This window comes from Saimiri boliviensis, chromosome 1 (genome assembly GCF_048565385.1).
Source record: "Saimiri boliviensis isolate mSaiBol1 chromosome 1, mSaiBol1.pri, whole genome shotgun sequence".
In the NCBI taxonomy this organism is placed as follows: domain Eukaryota; kingdom Metazoa; phylum Chordata; class Mammalia; order Primates; family Cebidae; genus Saimiri; species Saimiri boliviensis.
This window is the reverse complement of record NC_133449.1, coordinates 101860337-101885812: the sequence shown is the minus strand read 5'-3', so window position 1 is coordinate 101885812 and position 25476 is coordinate 101860337. Positions and strand designations below refer to the sequence as shown.

At 52.0% G+C, this 25476-nt stretch overlaps 1 protein-coding gene across 1 annotated transcript in view; it reads left to right on the top strand.

Annotated features, from left to right (window-relative positions):
* CA5A (carbonic anhydrase 5A) overlaps positions 1–25476 on the top strand; it is a 51405-nt gene that overhangs the window by 8491 nt on the left and 17438 nt on the right. Inside the window, exon 3 of the mRNA XM_003922832.4 lies at positions 23000–23118. Coding sequence (XP_003922881.3) covers positions 23000–23118 — 119 coding nt within the window. The remainder of the gene's footprint in view (positions 1–22999; positions 23119–25476) is intronic.

The following is a 25476-nucleotide window of genomic DNA, read 5'->3' as shown; positions in this document are numbered from 1 at the left end:
TGGGAGGCCAGCCAGCTTCGGAGACCAGGGATCGGAATTTCTGCGTTTATTTATTTCATTGCCAGTGGTTTTTCTTCCCTTGCTGGTCCATTCCAAGTTCAAATTCCCAGGAAGTAACTAAGACTGACATCTCAGGTTTAACGTGGTTATAGTATTTAAAAATTCTTCATGCAGCCACTTCAAAATATTGAACAATGAATAACAGTTCCTGAACTTTCAACTGTTTGGATTAATAGTTGTGTGAATATATTCGCAGTTCTGAGAACAACAGTTGCTATGGATATCTATAAGCGCTATGGGATTCATATTCCTGCTGTATAATTTTTATATGTGGCTATGGGTCTCACTGGTATTTTAATAACAGATTTGTTTTCCTCCAAGTCGTAAAGTACAAAAACTTTGAAGGTTATTTTGGACTTTTGTTGGTTATTTTACAAAATAGATTCCCAAGGCAAAGGGTTTGGTGGCTGAGCCTGAGCCGACACCCAGCCCTCAGTGTGGTGGGGCATCAGGTACCTGGCTAAAATTGTCACCAAGACCACACACAGTGAGGAGCAGGGGGTCTCAGGAATCCTGATACTGCTCCTAGAAGGAGGAAGGTATGTGGACAGACCCTCTTTAAAAGCACTGCCAGGCTGGGCACAGTGGCTCACACCTGTATTCCCAGCACTTTGGGACGCCGAAGCGGGTGGATCACCTGAGGTCAGGAGTTCAAGACCAGCCTGGCTAACGTGGTAAAACCGTGTCTCCACTAAAAATACAAAAACTAGCTGGGTGTAGTGGCACACACCTGTGGTCCCAGTTACTCAGGAGGCTGAGGAGGAAGAATCACTTGAACCTGGGAGGCAGAGGTTGCAATGGGCTGAGATCGCACAGCTGCACTCTTGCCTGGGTGACAGAGCAAGACTGTGTCTAAAAAAAAAAAAATAATAATAATGACCACTGATGAATAGCAGCATGGAACAAGACAGAAGCCACTAGAGAGAGTATTGCAGAACACGTATTTTCAGCAAGAAGAAACGGAGGCTGAGAGAAGGGGCGACTGCCAAGGGGGAGTGACCCAGTGCAGGAGCTGGCTTCCGTTCTGATGCCTGCGGACTCTAAGCCGTTGCCAGCTCACTTCTCCTCGCCAAGGGCTTCACTTGCACAACAACAGTTTTCCTTTCAACAGTTGTGGGAGGCACAAACCAGGCCCATTTTACAGATGAGAAAATGAGGCTTGAGAAACTCCTTGGCCGGAGGCCACAGAGGCCTCCCAATGGGACTCCTTGCTCTGCAGAGAGGAGAATCTGGGGAGTGGGCACCCTTTATAGAAAGAATCTGCACCCAACATCCACAAAAACCCAGCAGGAGCCCATGGGAGCTGACCTCTACACAGAGAGGGAGCACCAGCACCTGGGGCAAGCGAGGTCCCCAGGAGAGCCGACTGGTCCCCAGGAGAGCCGGCAGCTGCCCCAAGGCCCAGATGAGCCTCTGGCTCAAGTCCAGCAGAGGCTGTGTCCAGTGGGCCTTGAGGTCTGCACAGGAGGCCTGCCCCTCACCCCCCAGGGCAAGAGCTTCGGCCCTGTTGACAGTGGTGCAGGAACGTCTCTATGGTGCTTTGCGGGCACACTTGTGATTTTTTGTTTAGCTAGTGACAGCATGTGTGCCTTGGAATCTAGATGCTTCTGTATCCCCAAGGGAACTCAGGCTCAGGTTTTGGGCTGGAAAACAAGACCGCTGCAGATAGTGATTACCACCCAGGACCACAAGTCAAAGCCTGATTTTGATCAAGTATCTCAACCTGTGTGCCTGCTTGTGTGGCACCCCCTCCACTAGGAATAGCCTTGCAATTTCTCTTGGGACCGCCCCTTCCCCACCGCACCTGGTCCTGCCGAGGATATTATTCACAGCAGTGGATAAAAGGCTAATTTTAGTGGGGGGCTGACAGTTCTCACACATCAGAGGGCATGGACATCCCCTGGAGAGTGTGTGAGAGCACAGACTCCTGTCACCCCGGCGGCTCACACCTGTAACCCTAGCACTGTGATAGGCCAAGGCGGAAGGATAACAAGACCCCATCTCTTCAAAAAAGTAAAAAAATTAGCCGCACCTGGTGGTGCACGCCTGTGGTCCCAGCGACTTGGGAGGCTGAGACAGGAGGCTTGCTTTAAGCCCAGGAGGTTGAGGCTGCAGTGAGCTGTGATTGTGCCACTGCACTCCAGCCTGGGCAACACAGCCAGAGCCTGTCTCCAAAAAAAAAAACATGAAAAACAAGCCTGTGCTTCCTCCAGACCTTCTAATTTGGCAGGAGCAAGGCAGAACCAAGAATCTCATGCCAGCAGACTCCCAGGTGCCACTGATCCCGACAGTCCGTGGCTTTGCACGGGCACCTGCGGGCTCCACCTCGGTCCTCCTGCCTGCTGGGCCCAGCGTTTTCCTTGGGAGCCCATCCTCCGACTCCCACTGCTGAGGTCCAGACGCAGGAGTGGGTGGGGAGCTGGGCGTGGCCATGCAGAACAGCCCTGTCAGTGGCTGCAGCGATTGGGCCAGGCATGGGCACGTGACTCAAGACCAGCCAATGAGGGCCCAGGAGTTTTTTCTGGTACGTATTTAAGGAGATTGTTTTTACGGTTGTGCCAAGATCAGCTGTGCCAGGCAGCAGGCGAGGACCCACCTGGGAAAGTGTCCACACGGGAGGGCAACACCAAGAGGGGGGGACATCAAGGACCAAGCCAGTGTCAGGGGCTCTGAATATAGCTGTACCTGAAGCCAAGCAACCCCTGTACTAACAAGCCTCTTTTTAAAATCATTTTAAGTTTCTGTCACCTGCTTTCAAGGATCCTGACACAAACACAAGTGGCTGGGTGTGGTGGCTCACGCCTGTAATGCCAACACTTTGTGAGGCCAAGGTGGGTGAGTTGTCTGAGGTTAGGAGTTTGGGACCAGCCTGGCCAATATGGTGAAAGCCCATCTCTACTAAAAAGACAAAAAGTAGCTGCTCGTAGTGGGGTGCGTCTGTAGTCCCAGCTACTCAGGAGGCTGAGGCAGGAGAATCTCTTGAACCCAGGAGGCGGAGGTTGAAGTGAGCTGAGATCACACCTCTGCGTGCCAGCCTGGGTAACAAAGTGAGAGTTAGTCTCAAAAAAATATAAAAAATAAAATAAAAGTGACTAAGTTGGCCAGGCGCAGTAGCTCACACCTGTAATCCCAGCACTTTGGGAGGCTGAGGCGGGTGGATCACCTGAGGTCGGGAGTTGGAGACCAGCCTGTCCAACATGGTCAAACCTCATCTCTGCTAAAAATACAGAAATTAGCAGGGCGTGGTGATGCATGCCTGTAGTCCCAGCTTCTGAGCAGTCTGAGGTAGGAGAATCGCTGAACCCAGGGGGTGGAGGTTGCAGTGAGCTGTGATTACATCACTGTACTCCAGCCTGGGCAACAGAGCGAGACGTTGTCTCAAAGAACAAAACAAAACGGGTGAAACTGAGAGTGAGGAAATGGGAGGGAGCAGGAGGATCACCAGTTTTCGTCCTTTTACTCTGCTCAAACCTAATTCGGCTGCAGGTGGGGTCTGTGCAGATCAGGGTGAGGGGCAAGTTGGCTATGACCTGTTTAATGCCACCTGTGCAAACTGTGGCTCAGAGCTCCATGCTCTGTGACTCAGTTGTCCTTGGGGAAGCTGGGCCTGGGGCAGCTTTCAGAAGTGGTCCTAGCCCTCCTGAGTCCGTGGTTGGGCAGTGCCGGTACAGGCGTAGCAGCTGGCTTTCTGGGGCTGGATGGAGGGTCAAGCGTTGCGATGCATGGTGTTCTCCACTTTCCATGGTATAAATACTCCCGCATGGCTGAGTTCAAGATTTCAAGTTGAGGTCACTGATGGTGGAGTTGGGAAGAGATTTGCACCATTGGCTCCAGAGCCGGGGTGAGCCACTGGCCACTGCCCCCTGCCCTCCTCCCTGTTGTCCCTACAGCCTGGGATTTCACTGCTGCTCTCCAAGTGAGGGAGTCACTGGCTCCTTTAAGATTTCTGTTTGGTTGTACCTGGCAGAACCCCACCTCACACTGGCTTGAGCAAAGCACAGGGACATTTGCTGGCTCCGATCCTAAAGAGGCCAGGCTGTAGCCGGGTGCAGGGGTCAGACGACACTGCCAGGGGCCTGAGTGCCTCCCCACCCTCTGCTTTCCCCAGGGGCTACTCATGGGGGTTTCCTGATGGGGTGAAGGCGGCCGCCCGAGGCTGTGGCTCTGCCTTTAGTGGAGCAGTGTCGCCTCTTTCCTGGCAGTTCCAGCCACTGTCCCAGGGCTGATTCTCACGGGCAGGGCTTTGGCCGCTTTTCTGACTAGCCTGAGGGTGACCCCGCCTGGAGCAAGGTGTGCTCGGGGAGCAGCAGGCAGTATCCCGCAGGGAAGCCCAGGATGCTGCTCCCACAGTGAGGACGGGGCGCACTTCTCGCTGGGTGTGCACCCTGGCCATGGACCCTGAGCTGACCTCGGCCCCTCCCTGACTCTGAAGTCCAAGGCTGCTGCAGCTGTCTCCTGGTGTCAGCCTCTGACCTTGTCCCAACCCCACTTTTGGCTTCCCCACAGGCTTTGAATCTGCTCAAAGGATCATGCCCCTCCCTGCCACAGACCAAAAGGATTCCGTGTCTCTCCTGGGCCATGGAAATGAGCTGGATCGTTCCTCCCGTGGCTGCCGTCCACACGGGCCAATCTGGTTTCACTTTGTCATTTTCTCCGAATCCCAGCTTCCTTTTTCTCTCCTATTCAGCTTCACGTGCTTCCAGTTCCCTCCCCATCTCTGCAGCCGATTTTTCCAGGTTCTCAATCCTCTCCTTCACAGACTTTCTGCCCTCTTGGCTCACCTGCTTTGGGAATCATGAGCTGGGGGGCAGGGGGTGGGAGGCAGAGGGAATGGGAACTGCAGGTGAAGGATGGATAGGGCCACAGTAAGGTTTTCAGAGAGAAACGGAGAGGAATGAGACAAAGAAACAGCAAACCCCTGCATGGAAGGAAGGGTAGTGCCCGTGAGAGGAAGGGGAGGGAGCAGAGGAGACTCGAGGTGCAGAGAACAGCACAGACGGGCTCCTGAGGCTTGGGCCATACCAGGTCAGGGCCAGAAGCAGCGCGAAACAAACAGAGAGGCCAAGGAAATTTCCGTCCACGCAGATGCTGCCAGCGGTTTTCCTAGAAGCTGAGGGTGCCAGCACTCACCAGCCAAGGACGATGAGTAACAGAGGTGGGTGGCGGCAGGGGCTCTTTCCAGGGAATGTCCATGGCCTTGAAGGCCAAGAGGGACAGAGTGCGGGGAGGAGTAAAGCGGGGGGAGGAGGGAAGGAGGAGAGGAGAGGAAAGGAGAGGTGCGAGTCACAAAGGAAAACGGCAGCCGGATCCAAGAACTGCCACGCTGCGCCTGTCCCACCTCGGAGCCACGCCGCGCCTCTCCCACCTCGGAGCCACACCGCGCCTGTCCCACCTCGGAGCCACGCCGTGCCTGTCCCACCTCGGAGCCACGCCGCTCCTGTCCCACCTCGAGTGCCCCCTCGGAGGCACACTGTGCCTGTCCCACCTTGAGTGCCACTGCAGACGGCTCAGCTCATTCCCTAAAGGTGCGGGGGAGGTGGGCCAGCTCATTGGGCAGGGCCATGTGAAGTGCTTGCCACTGTTCTGGGAGAATTGAGCATTCAGTAGACAATAGCTTCCTTTAACATAAAATATAAATGAGGCCCAAGAGCCGAAGTCCAAGGGTGCATTTACCATCACGGAATCGGCTCCCTGTGCAGCACACATATACAGCAGGAGCTCAATGAGCGCTTTGCTCCTGGAGGGAAGGAATGACCTGAAAGCTTGTGGACTTCACTTCTGTCATTTGGAGATCTTCAACTGCAAGTCAAAGAAACAAACTCCAGCACATAAGTCAAAGGAGTGGTGACCGGGAGGGCACCACAGGAGCAAGAGCCCTTAGTCATGGGTGTGGGAGCTGCCTGCTGGGACTGTCCCCATGAAAGGGAAGAGGCTCTAGGGACCTCTTGGCTCCTCTAGTAGGGCATGAATTGGCAGCTGCAAGATGAGAGACAGGGGAAGAGCAAATTCCTTGGAGGGGAATCCTGGCACTGTCAGAATAAAAACTGGCTGTGTGGTTCAAGGATGACACCCAGACTGAGATGAAAGGACACGACCATCAGGCTTATATCCTGGGAAAGTTGTCACTGCAAATTCTTGAACTGGCAGTCCAGTTCCTAAAACTACATGTGTGCGCATGCGTGTCCCTGCGTGTTCGTGTGCAGGTGTGTACATGTGAGTGTGTGTGTGCATGTGTTTGTGAACGTGTGTGCATGCGTGTTTGCGTGTGCACATGTGTGCGTATGTGGCCGTGTGTACATGTGTTCATGTGTGTTCGTGTGCTTGTGTGTGCTCGTGTACATGTGTGCATATGTGTGCATGTGTTTACATGTGTTCATGTGTACGTGTGTGCTGATGTGTGTGTGTCATCTGTGTACATGTGTGTTCGTGTGTGATCAGGTGTGTGCGCACATGCCATGTGTTCATGTGTTTGTGCACGTGTTCATGTGTGTGGGTGTGTGGTGTATAGCGTGTTCATGTGTGTACACGTGTTCACATGTACACATGTGCATGTCTATATGCATGTGTGTGCACACCTGTGTGTTCATGTGTGCATGTGTGAGCACGTGTGTCCTGTCCCGTGTGTTCATGTCCGCGGGCACGTGTGTCGTGTTCGTGTGTGCACATGTGCGTATGTGTGTAAATGTGTTCGTTTCCGTTTGTGTGTTCTTGTATATACGTGTCTTCTTGTGTGTACATGTATGTGCATGTGCACATGTGCGGGTGTGTTCATGTGTGAATGTTCATGTGTGCATGTGTGTGCACGTGTGTCATGTGTGCACACCTGTGTTTCCATCTCCTTTCCATATGTAGCTCCTGTTCTTTCCCTCAGGCCTGGGTGTGGATATTTTGGGGGGAGTTTGGTAGAAGACAGTGTCCCCTGTCTCTCTACAGATGTTTTCTCTGCTTTTCTGGTCCTCAAGAGTGAAACATGAAAATGTACGAAACAGCTTCCAAAGTTTACCTGCTAGAGATTCGGCCACTGGGGAGCCACTGCTCCTGTTCTTGCTCGATTCCAATTCCAAATTCCCAGGGCAGTGACTCTGGTTGGCCCAGCCCTGCACTCATTAGGAGCTGGGTTGAGGAAGGGGCTCTGATTGGCCCAGCATGGTTTGAGTGCCCATTCCTATCCAATCAACCATGGCCAGGGGTGGGATCACATTGGACAAAATGTCAGGGGGTAGAGCCACTGTTATCATTTGGATGCAAAAGACCATTTCTTTTCTTTTCTTTTGAGACAGAGTCTCACTCTGTTGTCCAGGCTGGAGTGCAATGGTGCAATCTTGGCTAACTACAACTTCTGCCTCCTGCGTTCAAGCAATTTTCACCTTAGCCTCTCAAGTAGCTAGGACCACAGGCATGCACCACCACGCCCAGCTAATTTTTGTAGTTTTAGTAGAGATAGGGTTTCACCATGTTGGCCAAAATGGTCTTGATCTCTTGACCTCACTATTCACCTGACTCCGCCTCCCAAAGTGCTGGGATTACAGGTGTGAGCCACCATACGCAGCCATTTCTAATCACCCAACTTCCCAGATGCTTCCCAGGTGCACATCGACCCCTGTGTGCTGTGTGGTCTTTTGCAGGAACAAAGGATTGATCGAGAAGGGAAACCCTTGCTCCCATGGAGCTTGTGTTCTGGTGGGGTAAGAACACAAGTAAACATTAATTAATAGATACTTCTCTACACAAGTTTATAGAAAAGTAAACAAATCCATATATAAGAAGATGGTTTTGGATAGTGATAAGTGGTATGGTGAAAATGAAATCAGGCACTGGACCACAGGTGACTCCGCTGAGGGAGGTTGTCAGCGTTACGCAACATGGTCAGAAAAGACCTCGCTGGACCCAAGTCCCAGCTGGTAAGAAAGCGCCAGACCTGTGACGGCAGGGAGAAGCGTTCCAGCATCACTGTTTTAAAATGTGAGCATCCTAAACATTACACAAGCCATACTTATGCTAAGTATTTGGGATCTACACCAAAAATGTGTTGCTTTCTTTGCAATTCAAACTTAACCAGGCGTCCTGTGTTTTCTCTGATAACTCTTCTCTAATTGTGAAGCTGCAAGTTCAAGGGCCTGGGCAGGAGCAAGCCTGGCAGTTTCAGGGAACAGGCAGAGTTGCTGAACATCAGGGAGTGTGGAGGGAGTGGACTGAGATGGGGACCGCCTCTGGGGATGTGGAGAGGGCTTATTCCAGCAGGGCAGGCTTTGTGGTCATATTCACAGGCCAGGGATGTCTTTTTTTTTTTTTTTTTTTTTGAGACGAGGCCTCGCTCTGTTGCCCAGGCTGGAACTCAGTGATATGATCTCGGCTCACTGCAGCCTCAACTTCCAGGGTTCAAACGATTCTCCTGCCTCAGCCTGCTAAGTAGCTGGGATTTCAGGCATCCACCACACCCAGCTAATTTTTGTATTTTTAGTACAGACTGGGTTTTGCCATGTTGGCCAGGCTAGTCTCAAACTCCAGACCTCAGGTGCTCAATCCACCTGCCTCTGCCTCCCAAAGTGCTGGGATTACAGGCATGAGCCACTGCACCTAGCCCAGGGATGTAATTTAACAAGTAACTGTTTGATATGGTTTGGCTGTGTCCCCAGCAAATCCCATTTTGAATTGTAGCTCCCATAATTCCCACATTTTGTGGGAGGGAGCTGGTGGGAGGTAATTGAATCATGGGGGTGGTTTCCCCCATACTGTTGTCGTGGAAGTGAATAAGTCTCATGAGAGCTGATGGGGTTTTTGTTTGTTTTTTGAGACAGAGTCTCGCTCTGTCACCCAGGCTGCAGTGTAGTCACATGATCTCGCCTCACTGCAACCTCCACCTCCCAGGTTCAAGCAATTCTCCTGCCTCAGCCTCCTGAGTAGCTGGGATTACAGGTGTATGCCACCATGCCCAGCTAATTTTTGTATTTTTAGTAGAGATGGGGTTTCAGCATATTGGCCAGGCTGGTCTCGAACTCCCAACCTCAAGCTATACCACCCACCGTCCTTACAAAGTGCTGGGATTACAGGTGTGAGCCACCACAGCAGGCCAATCTCATGGTTTTATAAGGGGAAACCCCCTTTGCTTAGTTCTCATTCTCTCTGTCTGCTGCCACGCAACTCATGCCTTTGGCCTTCTGTCATGATTGTGAGGCCTCCCCAGCCATGTGGAACTGTGAATCTATTAAACTTCTTTTTCTCTGTGAATTACTCAGTCTCAGCTATGGCTTTATCAGCAGCATGAAAGCAGACTAATACACTGTTGTTACTTATTAAATGTTATTGGCTTATTTTGAAAAAAACACCTTACCAAATAGATGAGGTTACAGGAAGGGACCAGAAAGTTACACTGCAGGTGAAAAAATCAATAACTGTGTTTACTGAGTGGTGACGGCAAAACAGTAGGGTTTTTTTTCTGTTTTTTTAGACAGAATCTCCCTCTGTCGCCCAGGCTACAGTGCAGTGGTACAATCACAGCTCACTGCAGCCTCGACCTCCCAGACTGGTTCTCCCACCTCAGCCTCCCAAGTAGCTGAGAATACAGGCTCACACCACCACGCCCTGCCTTGTAAAAGTTGTTCTACAATGCTGTGGGTACATCATTTTTTCAATATGAAGTTTTGTTTGGAAGTTCATAAATCTGGTATGAGCCTTGGAGGAAAGCAGGAAGTGATGGAAGTTTTGTGACTTCGAGTGAGTTTGGTGGAGCTTCGAATTGTGGGTGGTTTTGCAGGGAGCTGCGGACGCAGGTGCTAGGTGATAAGAGTGATCAGAGGCGTGTGAGATTGGAAGGGCGCTGCAGTGCAGGTCAAGGTTTCGTTTAGCTCGTTCAGTGGCTCCCGGGGCCATTGAGTGGATGAAGAGGGCCGCAGCTGTGGAGCGCTCAGGATGGAGTGGGTGGTGGGGTGGTCATACCAGCCACGTCGCTCACACCCGTTACCCATTACCTCCGTGCTCTGGGTTTTCCTTGGCTCCTCTGTGGATTCTCTCTCATTCTGAAGACGGGAGAGGCCGAGGTTTCATCAGGTTTCATCTCAGCTGTTCCTGCCTCATTGCTATGCTTCTCTGCACCCGTCCCCTCCCGATGAGGGGAATGAGAACCTTGCCTTGGGAACACTCTGTGGACAGTGGCCATGAACCCATGCCAGCCCCTCGTGGAATCCTGACCACCAGTGGACTGCGTGGTCCTCCAGCCCCATGCCCTTCCTCTCACTCTCCCCTGGCTCTCTGGTGTTGCTCTGTGCCAGTAGCTGAGCCCCAGTACCGCTCCCCCCACCACCGCCACTGCACCTTCCCTGCCTCCTGGCTTCTCCACTGCATTGTTCCGTGGCAGGGCCAGTGAGTGGCCCTAGCTGTGTTCGGAAGGCTCTGTGCCTCCTCCTCCCACCCAGTTCCTCAGCCTTGGAGACAGACAGGGGTGCAGCAGGGCTGAACGGCATTCCAAGCTCATGGGCTGGGGGGGTGTCTGCATCTGCATCCCCCATGTGGCACTCGGGTTAATTTGCCATCGTCGAACCCCTCAGTGCCCTGGGCGGCTGCCTAACGAAATGCTTCACTTAATAAGAGTCACTGTGGATGCCGAAGATGGATGGTGATGTGCTCAGGATCAGCTGGAAACCCCATTATGCGGTGATGCCCACCTTGATCACCCATGACTTCCTCTCACCATCACTCAGAGAGTCTGCAAAGCCATAGGCAACAGCATACTTCTGCTCCATACGACAGGCTCCTGCTGGCCGGGCGTGGTGGCTCATGCCTGTAATCCCAACACTTTGGGAAGCCAAGGCAGGCAGATCATGAGGTCAAGAGATCAAGACCAGCCTGGCCAACATGGTGAAACACCATCTCCACTAAAAATACAAAAATTAGCCAGGCATGGTGGCATACACCTGTAGTCCCAGCTACTCGGGAGGCTGAGACAGGAGAATTGCTTGAACTCAGGAGGCAGAGGTTGCAGTGAGTCGAGATCGCACCATTGCACTCCAGCCTGGGTGAGAGAGAGAGACTCCATCTCAAAAAAAAAAAAAAAAAAAAAAAAAAAAAAAAAGGAAGAAAAGAAAGTGGCCCAAGGTCAATGGAAGTTTTGGCTGGGAGTGGTGGCTCACACCTGTAATCCCAGTACTTTGGGAGGCCGAGGCAAGTAGATCACCTGACGTCAGGAGTACAAGTCCAGCCACGCCAACGTCGTGAAACTCCATACCTACTAAAACTACAAAAATTAGCTGGGCGTGGTGGCGCATGCCTGTAATTCCAGCTACTCGGGAGGCTGAGGCAGAAGAATCACTGGAACCAAGGAGGCGGAGGTTGCAGTGAGCTAAGATCACACCACTGCACTCCAGCCTGGGTGATGGAACAAGACTCCATCTCAAAAAAAAAAATAAATAATAAATAAAGACAGCAGCAGCTCCTATTGTAAATCTATGACATGGCTGTGGTTTGCTCCCAACAAATGTTGAGCAAACACTGACTGCCAGGTGACATGCTAGATCACAAAGCCTTCCCAGACGAGCCCTGGCTCACATGCAGATCCAGCTGGGAAGTCCAGGAAAAATCATCCGGGAGATAAACAAAGCCAAGCACAGCGGATGAAGGCGCTGCCACCTTCCACGTCTCTCGTAGTGGGTGTCACTTATGCCTGTCACAGCGGATGTCACTTACACTTGCTTGTGGTGAATGTCACTTGCACTTCCTCCTGCCCTCCCAGATGACCCTCCCCCCGGGGGCCACCACACAAGGCTGCACAGAGTCTGCAAGGCTGGTGTGCGGGACAGACCAGCTACACTTCCCAGGGGCATGCAAGGCCGGGGAGCGGGTCAGTCACTGGGAGGAGAGGTGCTCAGGCCGGGTGGGGTGGAGGAGGAGGGAGGGGAGCTGAGTGTGAGCTCTTCGTACAGAGAGGCAGGAAGGGTCATGGCTCAGAGACTCAGATGGGAAGGGGCAAGAAGAAGCAGGGTCGTCAAAGGCCCATGGAAGAGGAGCGTTGAGGCTTTTCTGTCTGAAATGCTGAACACACTCCTCTAGCACATTCAAGACAGGCCTACATGAGCTGTATGATTCTTCTGGGCTTTTAACAGTGGTATTATAAAAAAAAAAAAAAAATTAGCCAGGCATGGTGGTCCCAGCTACTCAGGAGGCAGAGGTGGGAGGATGGCTGGAGCCCACCACGTTGAGCCAGCAGTGAGCCATGATCGCACCACTGCACTCCAGCCTCGGTGACAGAAGGAGACCCTGTCTCAAAAAAAAAAAAAAAAAGACTGGAACATTCAAAACCTGCTGATGGGGTGGGTGCGGTGGCTCACACCTGTAATCCCAGCTCTTTGGGAGACCAAGGCGGGTTGATCACCTGAGGTCAGAAGTTTGAGACCATACTGGCCAACATGGTGAGACCCTGTGTCTACTAAATACACAAAAATTAGCCGGACATGTTGGTTCATTCCTGTAGTCCCAGCTACTCGGGAGGCTGAGGCAGGAGAATTGCTTGAACCCAGGAGGTGGAGGTTGCAGTGAGCTGAGATTGTACCACTGCATCCATCCTGGGTGACAGAGTGAGAGTGTCTTAAAAAAATAAAATCCCGGCACAGTAGCTCACGTCTCTAATCCCAGCACTTTGGGAGGCCAAGGTTGCTGGATCACCTGAAGTTAGGAGTTCAGGACCAGCCTGACCAACATGGAGAAACCTCACCTCTACTAAAAATACAAAATTAGCCGGACATGGTGGCGCATCCCTGTAATCCCAGCTGCCTGGGAGGCTGAGGCAGGAGAATCGCTTGAACCCTGGAAGTGGAGGTTGTGGTGAGCCGAGGTCGTGCCATTGCACTCCAGCCTGGGCAGTAAGAGCAAAACTCCATCTCAAAAAAACAAAACAAAACAAACCCTGCTGACGAAGTTCTCTGCTTTCCCTTGGCCACCACTGGCGCCGACCCCAGTGCCCCTCCAACGCCATCTCCCGCTGCCTCTGACGGTGATGTTGCCGGCCACAGTTCCACCTCTTCTGTCGTCGTGTCTGCTCCCACGGCAGTCCTTTCCACCAGTTAACCCCTTCTGCCTGGCGCCTTTGTTATCTTCACCTGACAAATAGAAACTCATCTTCAGGGCTCTGCTGAAACACTTCCACGGGGGCCCTCCCGGGGGTCCCAAGCAAGTTTAGGGCCCCAAAGCCCACACCCTCACCTCTCAGACACTCACAGCTTTTTTTTTCTAATTTATTTATTTTTTTGGTAGAGATGGGGTTTCACCATATTGGCTAGAACGGTCTCTGTTTCTTGACCTCATGATCCGCCCTCTTCGGCCTCCCCAAGTGCTAGGATTACGGGTGTGAGCCACCGCCCCCCGGCCCACTCATAGCTTCTTATCTCCACCACCGTCTGCCTGCCCCTCCTGATTCCAAGCTCTGCAGGGGCAAGCCTGAGCCCACAGCCTGCTCCCTCTGTCCAGGGTACTGAGCGTGGTGCCCGGCACACAGAATAAATTCAGTCAGTGTTGTGAGTATTGTTGGATGAAAGAGGTACTTTTCTTCTTTTATGCTTGCATAGCTGGCTAAGCCCCTTGCCATGGACATTTTCTCAAGACATTTTATCGGCCGGGCGCAGTGGCTCATGCCTGTAATCCTAGCACTTTAGGAGGCTGAGGTGGGTGGATCACCTGAGGTCAGGAGGCTGACGCAGGAGAATCACATGAATCCGGGAGATGGAGGTTGCAGTGAGCTGGGGTTGTGCTATTGCACTCCAGCCAGGGCGAAAGAGCGAGACTCCATCTCAAAAGAAAAAAAAAAAAAAGACATATTTACATGTAGGTCTTACCTTAAGGCTCACGGTGGCTATTTCAGGGGACCGTGGATCTCTGTCTTGTGAGATGATGGTGATGGTGGTGATGATAGCGAGTTTATTATTTATTTATTGAGATAGAGTCTCAGTCTCACCCAGGCTGGAGTGCAGTGACACGATCTTGACCCCACCTCCCGGGTTCAAGCAATTCTGTCACCTCTGCCTCCCAAGTAACTGGGACTGCAGTCATGTGCTACCATGCCTAACTAATTTTTGTATTTTTAGTAGAGACAGGGTTTCGCCATGTTGCCCAGGCTGGTCTCAAATGTTTGACCTTAATTGATCTGCCCACCTCAGCCTCCCAAAGTGCTGGGATTACACATGAGCCACCACTCCTGGGAGATGACAGTAATTTTAATAATAACAGTAACACCAGTCATAATAATAGTAAGCAGCACCATTAGGTGAGCTCTCACTGTGTGCCCCAGACTGTTAGGGAGGCGCTTTGCAGGCGTCACGAACTCACTCCTTGCCCTGGGCTCGTGAAGTCGACGTCATTATCCTCTTACAAACATCTAGCCTGGGCCACAGTCAGATGAAACGGCTTGCAAAGCCCCACTGTGCGAAGCCAGGATTTGAGCCCACGTTCGCCTGGCTTTCAAACCAGAGCCAATATGCAATGGTCTTAGAGGATACCTTCTGGGAAGCCGTCCAGGTTCCCTGGTCACAGAGATCTGTGGGCAGGGCTCTCAGTGGTCGTTGCTCCTGCCCGCCGGGGAGGTGGCACACGGAAGCCTCGGCCATTACCCTTTGCAGCTTTGGAGCAGGCATCACCTCCCGGAGCAAAGCCGGAAGCAGGCGGGTCCCTGCAGCACTGTGTTGTTTGAAGTTTCAGGTAATTAGAACATCTCAAACTTCTCTCATACTGATTTTACGCCTTTAAACAACACGTGCCTGCCCAAAGCCTGCTTATCTTGGTGAAAGTCCCAACGACAAATCCAGCTATTAACAGCATCTGTTACAATGCAGACGCCACATTCCCTGGGGCCAGCACTCCACAGCCTGGGGCTGGCCCCGATCATCAGCTGTTACTATGCTGGGAGGCAATCGCTCAATTATATCCCCAGGAGCTGGTTCTGATGAACCTGCTGGCACGGAAGGCTGAGGTGACAGTGGCCAGTGCCGCCTGGTGGACCAGCCCTGCTGTTAGCAAAGTCTGGGGCCTGGGGGCTGGCAGGTGTAAGACCCCCCTTTTCCTGAATTGGGCTTGCCTTTTTTTTTTTTTAATTAAGTAGAATACCCTGACACTGATTGTCATTATGAAAAGTCACTTTAGGCTGGGCACGGTGGCTCATGCCTGTAATCTCAGCTCTTTGGGAGGCTGAGGCAGTGGATCACCTGAGGTCAAGAGTTCGAGACCAGCCTCACCAATATGATGAAACTCTGTCTCTACTAAAAATACTGGGTGTGCTGGTGGGTGCCTGTAATCCCAGCTACTCGGGAGGTAGACTGAGAGAATCGCTTGAACTCCGGAGGAGGAGGTTGCAGTGAGCCAAGATGGTGCCATTGCACTCCAGCCTAGGTGGCAGAGTGAGGCTCCAACTCAAAAAAAAAAAAAAAAAAAATTAGGTGTAATGGCATGTGTCTGTAGTCCCAGCGACTCAGGAGGCTGAGGCAGGAGCATCACTGGGACCTGGGAGGCGGAGTTGCAGTGAGCTGAGAGCACACTACTGCACTCCGGCCTGGGTGACAGAGTGAGACTCCACCTAGAAAAAAACAAAAAGAAAAGTCACTTTGCGATTATTTTATCCAGGTCTGCAGCCTTCAATTGGGTCCCTAACTTTACTGGCAAGGCAAGTAGCGGAGTTTGGCCTGAGCGCTGCTACAAAAGCTGAGGGCCTCGACCGTCAGACCTGAGGTCAAAGTTGGGCTCCCAGGACCTGCTCTCAAGGGCTGTTGTGAGGAGTTCATCTGGCGGGGAACACAAAGTTATCTCACAGTGTCCAGCAGATCGCAGGTGCCCAGTGACCGTGAGCTCCTCCGCCGCACTCCTGGCATGCACCGAGCCTTCTCCACCACAACAGCGACTTGAGCTCATGGACAGGACGCGTGGTGCCCAGGATAGGCCGGAACCAGGCCAGTAAGAGCCTGTGGCCCTTCATCAGCTGTTTCACCCCCACGAAGCCTTCAGTGGCTTCTAGTTGGTTGTTTTGGGGGTTTGTTTTTTTTAAAGTGCTTCCTTTACATCAAGCGTTGTGCTAAGGGCTTCGTATTTTCCCATGTGACTTAATTGTAACTACAGTGCTATGGTGGGGCTCAAGGATAGTCCCCGCTTTACAGATGGGGAAACTGAGGCTAGGAGGGTGCAAAGGCTGAACCTCGAGCACACAGTTTGGGAGGGTGGGCCCAGCCTCTGCACGTGCGTCCGGCTCCAGACCCCACTCCTGACCCCGTGCTGTGTTGTCTACAGGAAGAGCACCGAAACACGGCTTTCCAGTTGTTACGTAAATACAACTGGCATTTTGCTGGTGGGCTATCTTTGCGGGGCAGGTCTAATTTTGGAATTTACAGTGGGATTTAACAATTGCAGTGAGATTCTCTGTTTCACCTTGAAACGGACTCAAGGTATATGACTCTCACACCTGACGGGTACTGAGGCTCCCGTGGAGTCCACACCCTCTGGCATTTTCAGGAAAAGGCCGAGCTTTTCATTCGGCCTCTGTGTCCTCCTGAAATGCGTGCACCCGGCGTGGGCCACATTGCCAGATTCCAGGTGCCTCTCCACCGATCCGCCACCGGGGGCCGCTCCAGCCCAGCCTGAGTTACCCTCTGGCCCTGCACCGCCTGATCCCAAACACACACCGCCCAGCCTTCCTTTGCAGTGACCCTCTCAGAAGAGCGGACGTCTGGCTTCCCGCTTTGTTAGTCTTTGCGTATTACAGAGCCAGTGAGACAGTCACCGTTTTGGGTTTTCCCTGAGCATGCTTTGTCCCCAGCCCAGGGTGGCCGCCGTTCCAAGCAAGTCCCTATTCAGCTACAAACAGACAGAAGTGCAGAGGCCCCCGAGCCAGATTGGAAAGGGCTGACTTGACCATGGTCTCTAACTCCAGGGGGTAGAGAGGCAGGGGTCCAGACCATCGGAAGCTGCTCCAGGAAAGAATTCTGGGCCAGCAGGGCTCAGTGGCTCACGCCTGTAATCCCAGCACTTTGGGAAGCTGAGGCAGGTGGACCATGAGGTCAGTTCAAGACCAGCCTGACCAACATGGCGAAACCCCATCTCTACTAAAAATACAAAAATTAGCCAGGCGTGTTGGCAGGCGCCTGTAATCCCAGCTACTTGGGAGGCAGGAGAATCACTTGAACCCGGGAGGCAGAATTTGCCATGAGCCGAGATCGCATCATTGCACTCCAGCCTTGGCGACAGAGCAAGACTCCGTCTCAAAAAAAAAAAAAGGAATTCTGGGTCAGTTCGTGGTCAGGCAAGGGTGAGGAGATGCCCCGTGGGCTCCAGCCCTGCCGGGAGGGTGGCCTTAGAAAAGTCTTGTAGCCCCAGAGTTAACACAGTACTTTGCCCTGCAGGGCTCCTGAGTCCCTTCTGGTCCCAGCGGCTCCCGTTCCTGGCCTTTGTTCATTGGCCACAGTCTGGAGGGTGACTTCTCTACAGGGTTTTGTGGGTGGGGGTCTGGCAGGCATCAGCTGTCAGAGAACTTATGCCTCATGCTGTTGGCGTCACTCTCTTTGGGACCCTATTTATGTGCCTAACACAGAACCCTAGGGTGCTTAAGCTGGGACCAGGAGAAACATGTAGTCACTCTCTACACAGATGAAGCCTCAGAGCCCCTGAAAAGTGTGCAACGCACAGTCACCACCGCTGCCATAATCAGACAACACTACAGAAGCCTTCCTGCCCTGTCTCAGTTTATCCTGTCCACTCTCCTCATTTTACAAGGACAAAGACTTAGTCTCAGAGAGGCTAAGCTACTTGCCCAGGGTCACACAGTAAGTTAGAAGCAGAGCTAAGTTGCATATCCAGGTCTTTATTTCTGTGTTCTGTGGACTTTCCTAGAAACCCCAGGTGGTTCACAAGCTGCCTTGGAAAAGGCTGGATTCCACTGTAACACACAGATCTGCTTACTAACTGAGTGATTCGATGAGCAAATCAGAGAACGTACTCTCCCATCCACTCCTGTATTCTTTCATCCCGTGAGGGTTCACCGTGTGCCTTTGGTGACCCTTCCTGCACTAAGTCCTGTGGACAGTGATGGTCCAGACGGAAACAGCCTCTGTCCTGGGTTCAACCGGATGGGACTCAGAGTCTTACAAATGGCACTGACCAGGCTGGGTCCAGTCCAACTTGTCCATGAGGTATCCATCATCCCTGCTTTCTAGGCGTTTCTATTGTAGAAGAGATGACACAGACATGAATTTCCACACAGTAAACTCATCATGAGTGAGCCCATCCCGAGAGCGAGAGGCGACCCACCTGCGGGCTCCATCTCAGCCACCGATCAGTGCACTTCGGTGCCCCTGGGGCTGGCGGAAGCCAGCACAAAGCTCACCCTGCTTGCATACTGTGGTTCTGTAAGTTCCTTAGATTGTGTTTTGGAGGCTGGGTGTGGTGGTTCATGCCTGTAATCCCAGCATTTTGGGAGGCCGAGGCAGGTGGATCACCTGAGGTCAGGAGTTTGAAACCAGCCTGGCCAATATGGGGAAATCTGGTCTCTACTAAAAATACAAAAAAAAAAAAAAAAAAAAAAAAAAAAAAAAAAAAAGCTGGGCATGGTGGTAGATGTCTCAATCCCAGCTACCCCAGAGGCTGAGGCAGGAGAATCTCTTGAACCCGGGAGGCCAAGGTTGTAGTAAGCCAAGATGGCACCACTGCACCCCAGCCTCGGCAACAGAGTGAGACTCAGTCTAAAAAAAAAGATTGTGAGCCGGGCGCGGTGGCTCAAGCCTGTAATCCCAGCACTTTGGGAGGCCGAGGCGGGTGGATCACAAGGTCGAGAGATCGAGACCATCCTGGTCAACATGGTGAAACCCCGTCTCTACTAAAAATACAAAAAACTAGCTGGGCGTAGTGGCGCGTGCCTGTAATCCCAGCTACTCAGGAGGCTGAGGCAGGAGAATTGCCTGAACCCAGGAGGTGGAGGTTGCAGTGAGCCGAGATCGCGCCATTGCACTCCAGCCTGGGTAACAAGAGCGAAACTCTGTCTCAAAAAACAAAACAAAAAAACAAAACAAAACAAAACAAAACAAAGATTGTGTTTTGTCCTTTGAAGGACAGAGCAGAAAAGGTATGAGTTTTGGTGTCAAACCTGGATTCGAACCTGGTTCCCATCGGCATACGTCAGGGACTGCGGGCACACTGCTTCACCTCTCCCAGTAAGTTAAAATACAACACAAGACCACAAAGGCCAGTTGGCTCGCATACTCTTCCCTCTCAAAGGAGAAAAACTCATCCCTCTTGTAATTTTAGAGTTAGAAAATCACCGTGAAAGTCTTACGATATGACCCCGTGGGGAGGTTTTCCTCGTGCCTCGGCTTCCCCATCTGTAGGGGCTCTGTCTTGCTCACAGCACTGTGGGCCACTGTAGAATAAGATTGTTAGCAACAAAGTGATTTTTTTTTTTTTTTTTTTTTTTTTTTTTTTTGAGACAGAATCTTGCGCTATATCCAGGCTGGAGTGCAGTGGCACAATCTCACCTCACCGCAACCTCCACCTCCCAGGTTCAAGCAATTCTCCTGCCTCATTCTCCCGAGTAGCTGAGATTACAGGCACCCGCCACGACGCCAGACTAATTTTTTGTATTTTTAGTAGATACGAGGTTTTACCATTTTGGCCAGGCTGGGTTTGAACTGCTGACGTCAAGTGATACATCCGCCTTGGCCTCCAAAGTGCTGGGATGACAAGGGTGACCACCGCACCTGGCCTAACAAAGTGATTTTATGTGCTTGTTGGGGGAAGGACTCTTTCTGTGTCTTGTTATGAAATTGAGATATAATTCATCTGTGTATATTTAAGGAGAAGAGAAGACTAGCTCATAATGGTAGAATTTGAAACTAGATGCAGCTCAGAGGGTGCTGCAGACCAACACTGAGCTTGCTTTTGAGTGAAGAGGGGACGTCAGCAGCCCTGTGGCTTCTCCAGCACTTGCCTTACCCCTGGCCAGACCAGAGCCGAATCCATTTTTCACTTTCTAGTTTACACCCAGGTGCCTCCAGCCTCAAGTATGTTTTGTTTTGTTTTGTTTTGTTTTGTTTTTGAAACTGAGTCTTGCTGTGTTGCCCAGGCTGGAGTACAGTGGTGCCATCTCAGCTCACCTCAACCTCCGCCTCCCAACTTCAAGCGATTCTCCTGCCTCAGCCCCCCGAGTAGCTGGGACTACAGGTGCCTGTCACCGCACCCAGCTAATTTTTGTATTTTTAGTAGAGACGGGGTTTCACATGTTGGCCAGGCTAGTCTGGAACTCTTGACCTCAAGTGATCCTCCCACCTTGGCCTCCCTAAGTGCTGGGATTACCGGCGTGAGCCACGGCACTCAGCCCAGCTACGAGTACTTTTGAGGTCGGGGAAACCAGGAGCCAGCAGCGTCAAGCTCTCAAGGCACCCCTCACACACTCACTACTTTCCTGGCTTTTGCCACAGCGGGGGGTGAAGTGAGTAAGGCAGGTGACACGAGGCTCCTCCACAGCTGTGGGAGGCACTCGGGCCACCCCGAATTGGTGGTCAGGCTCCAGCTCTGCCGGTGCCTTCCAGCCTTGCCCAGCCACGAGCATACTTTGTTTCTTTCAATGAAAACAACATGTGGGACAGGTGCCACATTTGCAGCAGTTGTTGATGGAAATCTGCTCCGAGACAGGAGAGGCCCCCACATCACAACCCCTGGGGAGCTGTTAAAAGGCGGACTCCCAGCCCTACCTGGGGCTGCAGATGGCAGCCATGAGTGCAGTGCAGACAGAGGCCTCGGGGAGCAGTGCTCATGGCTGAGGCCCGCATGTCAGGCAAAGCCAATGCCCGGAAGGCTGCACCTGGCACCATGCCATGGAGAGGCTTGCAGGTGGAGAGTGCTCACTCTCAGGTAGGGTTTAGGGTGACTTAGAAGGAAAGGAGTGTTCTGGCCAGACACGGTGGCTCACGCCTATAATCACCAGCACTTTGGAAAGCCGAGGCAGGAGTTCAAGACCAGCCTGACCAGCATGGAGAAACCCTGTCTCTACTAAAAATACAAAATCAGCCAGGTGTGATGGCACATGCCTGTAATCCCAGCTCCTCGGGAGGCTGAGGCAGGAGGATCACTTGAACCCGGGTGGTGGAGGTTGCGGTGAGCCAAGATCATGCTGTTGCACTCCAGCCTGGGTAATAAGAGTGAAAATCTGTCTCGAAGAAAGAAAGAAAGGAGTGGGCTGGGCATGGTGGCTCACGCCTGTAATCCTAGCACTTGGGGAGGCTGAGGCGGGCAGATCACAAGGTCAGGAGTTTAAGACCAGCCTGACCAACATGGTGAAACCCCATCTCTACTAAAAGTACAAAAAATTAGCTGGGCGTGGTGGCGCACACCTGTAATCCCAGCTAGTCAGGAGGCTGAGGGAGGAAAAGGTCATGAGCCCGCGAAGCAGAGGTTGCAGTGAGCTGAGATCACACCCCTGCACTCCAGCCTGGGAGACAATGTGAGACTCTGTCTCAAAAAAAGCAAACAAGCCGGGCGCGGTGGCTCAAGCCTGTAATCCCAGCACTTTGGGAGGCCGAGGCGGGTGGATCACGAGGTCGAGAGATCGAGACCATCCTGGTCAACATGGTGAAACCCCGTCTCTACTAAAAGTGCAAAAAATTAGCTGGGCATGGTGGCACGTGCCTGTAATCCCAGCTACTCAGGAGGCTGAGGCAGGAGAATTGCCTGAGCCCAGGAGGCGGAGGTTGCGGTGAGCCGAGATCGCGCCATTGCACTCCAGCCTGGGTAACAAGGGCGAAACTCCGTCTCAAAAAAAAAAAAAAAAAAAAAGCAAACAAATGAAAAGAAAGGAGTGTTCCAATCAAAGCGGGTCCTGAGGTGGGCCTAGATGAAGCAGGGGCTGCCAGAGATCAGGACTGATGCTATCTCAGAGTCTGCTTGTTTAAAAACCTTGCTCACTCGGGTTCCGTGGTGTAATCCCAGCACTTTGGGAGGCCAAGGAGGGTGGATCACCTGAGGTCGTGAGTTCCAGACCAGCCTGACCAACATGGTGAAACCCCATGTCTACTAAAAGTATAAAAACTACCTGGGCCTGGCGGCGCATACCTATAATCCCAGCTACTTTGGAGGCTGAGACAGGAGAATCTTTTGAACCTGGGAGGTGGAGGTTGTGGTGAACCAAGATCGCTCCATTGCACTCCAACCTGAGCAATACAGTGAGACTCCACCTCAAAAGAAAATAAAACAAAATAAAAACCTCACTCGTGTGTTATTTTGTAACATTATTTGGTGATAGGATTTAAGCTGCTTTTTAAAAATATTTGGAAGACATCTTCTTGTTTTTGTTTTGTTTTGAGACAGTCTTACTCTGTCGCCCAGGCTGGAGTGCGGTGGTGCTATCTCGGCTCACTGCAACCACTGCCCCCCGGGATCAAGCGATTCTCCTGTCTCAGCCTCCTTAGTAACTAGGATTATGGGCATCTACCACCACACCTGGCTAATTTTTGTATTTTTAGTAGAGACTGGGTTTCACCATGTTAGTCGGGCTGGTCTCAAACTCCTGACCTCGTGATCCACTCACCTTGGCCTCCCAAAGTGCTGGGATTACAGGCGTCAGCCACTGTGCCCAGCCAGACGTCTTTTTCTTTAATTAAAGTCTGGATGGTGTGGAGGGTCAGACATGCAGAAAGGTTAAAAAAATAATAACAAAGTCTGGAAATCCTATAGGACAGGTGGGCGTATCAGAAACGTTCTTTACCAATTTCTACCCACAGGGAGTTGAGGCCCTTACCGCCCCACCCAGTGGCAGCACTGGGACCCTGCATTCATTCTGCGTTTAGTGCGAGCCCACCTTTGGCTTGTCACTTCCACCATATAGCAACCCCTTATGAGTGAACTCAGAGGACCTAAATGTAGACAATGCCTCCAGTAACACCACAGCTTGGCCGACAAAACGACACACACTTCTTGCTGCTTTCACTTCCAGGAATCAGTGGTGGACCCTTGGAAAACCACTACAGACTGAAGCAATTTCACTTCCACTGGGGAGCAGCGAACGAGTGGGGCTCAGAGCATGCAGTGGACGACCGTGCGTACCCCGCAGAGGTTTGTAGACGTGGCCTAACGTGGTCCTAAATCTGGACTCTCTCTCTGTCTCCAGCTCTGTAGTGGGGGGTGAACAAGCCATCCCAGCTGCTCAGATGCAAAGGATTTCCTGGGACCTGGGACTGTCAGTGCTCAAAGCAGAACAGCAGGCCACCTCACCTATTTAGTCACACGCCTCTCCTCCAAAGAAGGCACTGTGAGCACTCTCATTTAATGGAAGAGGAGACTGAGGTTCTTTTTTTTTTAGACGGAGTTTCGCTCTTGTTACCCAGGCTGGAGTGCAATGGCACGGTCTCGGCTCACCGCAACCTCTGCCTCCTGGGTTCAAGCAATTCTCCTGCCTCAGCCTCCCGAGTAGCTGGGATTACAGGCACGCGCCACCACGCCCGGCTAATTTTTTTTTGTATTTTTAGTAGAGACGGGGTTTCACCTTGTTGACCCAGATGGGGTCTCCATCTCTTGACCTGGTGATCCACCCGCATCAGCCTCCCAAAGTGCTGGGATTATAGGCGTGAGCCACCGCGCCCGGCCAAGACTGAGGTTCTGAGTGGTTACGGAACTTACCAAGGCCAGACAGCTGGGATTGAAGGTCAGAGTGTGAGGTCTTCTTGGCCTTCACTCGGCTGTGTGCTTGCAGCAGTAGGGACTAGCAGACTCACAAGGCCCTCTGCTGAGAAGCTGAACATCTTTGCAATAGAAATTATCTTCTCTTTTATGTGTTTGTTTGTTTGTTCTGAGACAGGGTTTACTCTATCCCCCAGACTGGAGTGCAGAGGTACGATCTCGGCTCGTCACAACCTCTGCCTCCTGCCTCAGCCTCCCGAGTAGCTGGGATTCCAGGCATGCACCACCATGCCCAGCTAATTTTTGTACTTTTAGTAGAGACAGGGTTTCACCGTGTTGGCCAGGCTGGTCTCCAACTCCTGACCTCACGTGTTCGGCTCGCCTCGGCCTCCCAAAGTGCTGGGATCACAGGCATGAGCAGAGGTGTGATAAAGAGATCATCTTAAAGTAGTCTTATTTTCAGCATTCCAAAGTGGGAGTCAATAAGGAAAAGGAGTGCAGATCAATGTTGGGACCTGGTTTTCGTGGTCGCTTTGGGAGATACGTGATGCCTTATAGATTTCCCCATGTATTCTATGATAAAGTGTTTGCAAGTTACAAAAAAATGGAAAGCAGTATCTGAGAACCAGGTGCGGTGGCTCACGCCTGTCATCCCAGCACTTTGGGAGGCCGAGGCGGGTGGATCACCTGAGGTCAAGATTTCGATACCACCCTGACCAACATGGAAAAACCCCATCTCTACTAAAAATACAAAAATTATCCAGGCCTAGTGGCAGGCACCTGTAATCGCAGCTAGTTTGGAGGCTGAGGCAGGAGAATCAAATGAATTCGGGAGGCAGAGACTGCAGTGAGCCGAGATGACAGAGTGAGACTCTGTCTCAAAAAAAAAAAGTGTGTGAGAGGAACCCACAAGTTTGCCATCTCAGTCCTGTGTGGATCGTTTTGCCATCTTCACTTTATCACACCTCTGCCCAGCCACCCACCCACCTGACTTTTTGATCCTTTTTTCTCAAGTTGAGGACCATTTCTGTTGTTTGAACTTTTCGTTGTTGTTGTTATGAAAGTAAAGCTGCAGTTAATACGGAGCTAGAGTCCACCCAAACCAAAAAATGAAAACTGTAATCGCACGCCCAGAGGTGACCTTGGGACACTTTATAAATAGCCAGTGAGATCTATTGTTATAATTTTGCATGTATGTATAAATAGACAGCAGGCTTCTGTGTGCCTCTGTTCATCTAACAACATAGTTTTAGTACCTCTATCAGCAACTTTGTTTTTGATGAACAGATATTTTTAAAGGAAGAAGATTGTTGCAATTTACTCCTAAAGAGACCAGTGAGCTTGGGTCCCCAGGGACCTCCCTGACTGGGGCTGAGCAGGGGCTGGGAACCCCCACCCTGGCCGAGTATCTGGCCCATGCTGCAGTGTGCAGTTTCCTGGAGGCGGGGGTGGGGGAATGGGGAGGTGGGGTCTACAGTGGGGCCTCAGGTGTGGCATTCCAGGTGAGCCATAGGTGGGCAGGAAGAGCCCACGCCCACCTTCACTGACCCAGATGCGCCCACACCCACCTTCACTGACCCAGATGCACCCACGCCCACACTCACCGACCCAGATGCACCCGGGAGCATGTAGCCTGCTGGCGGGGAGGAGCTGTGTGGCTTTCACTGGCCCCAGTGCCCTGCACAGGGCCCCTGGTCCCAGAATCCCTGCAGGGTGGATTATGGAAGAAGCCCAAGGGTTTGCTGTGCCCATCCTTGTGAGCTTGGAGCCACCACGCCTGGCCAAGGCCTGAAT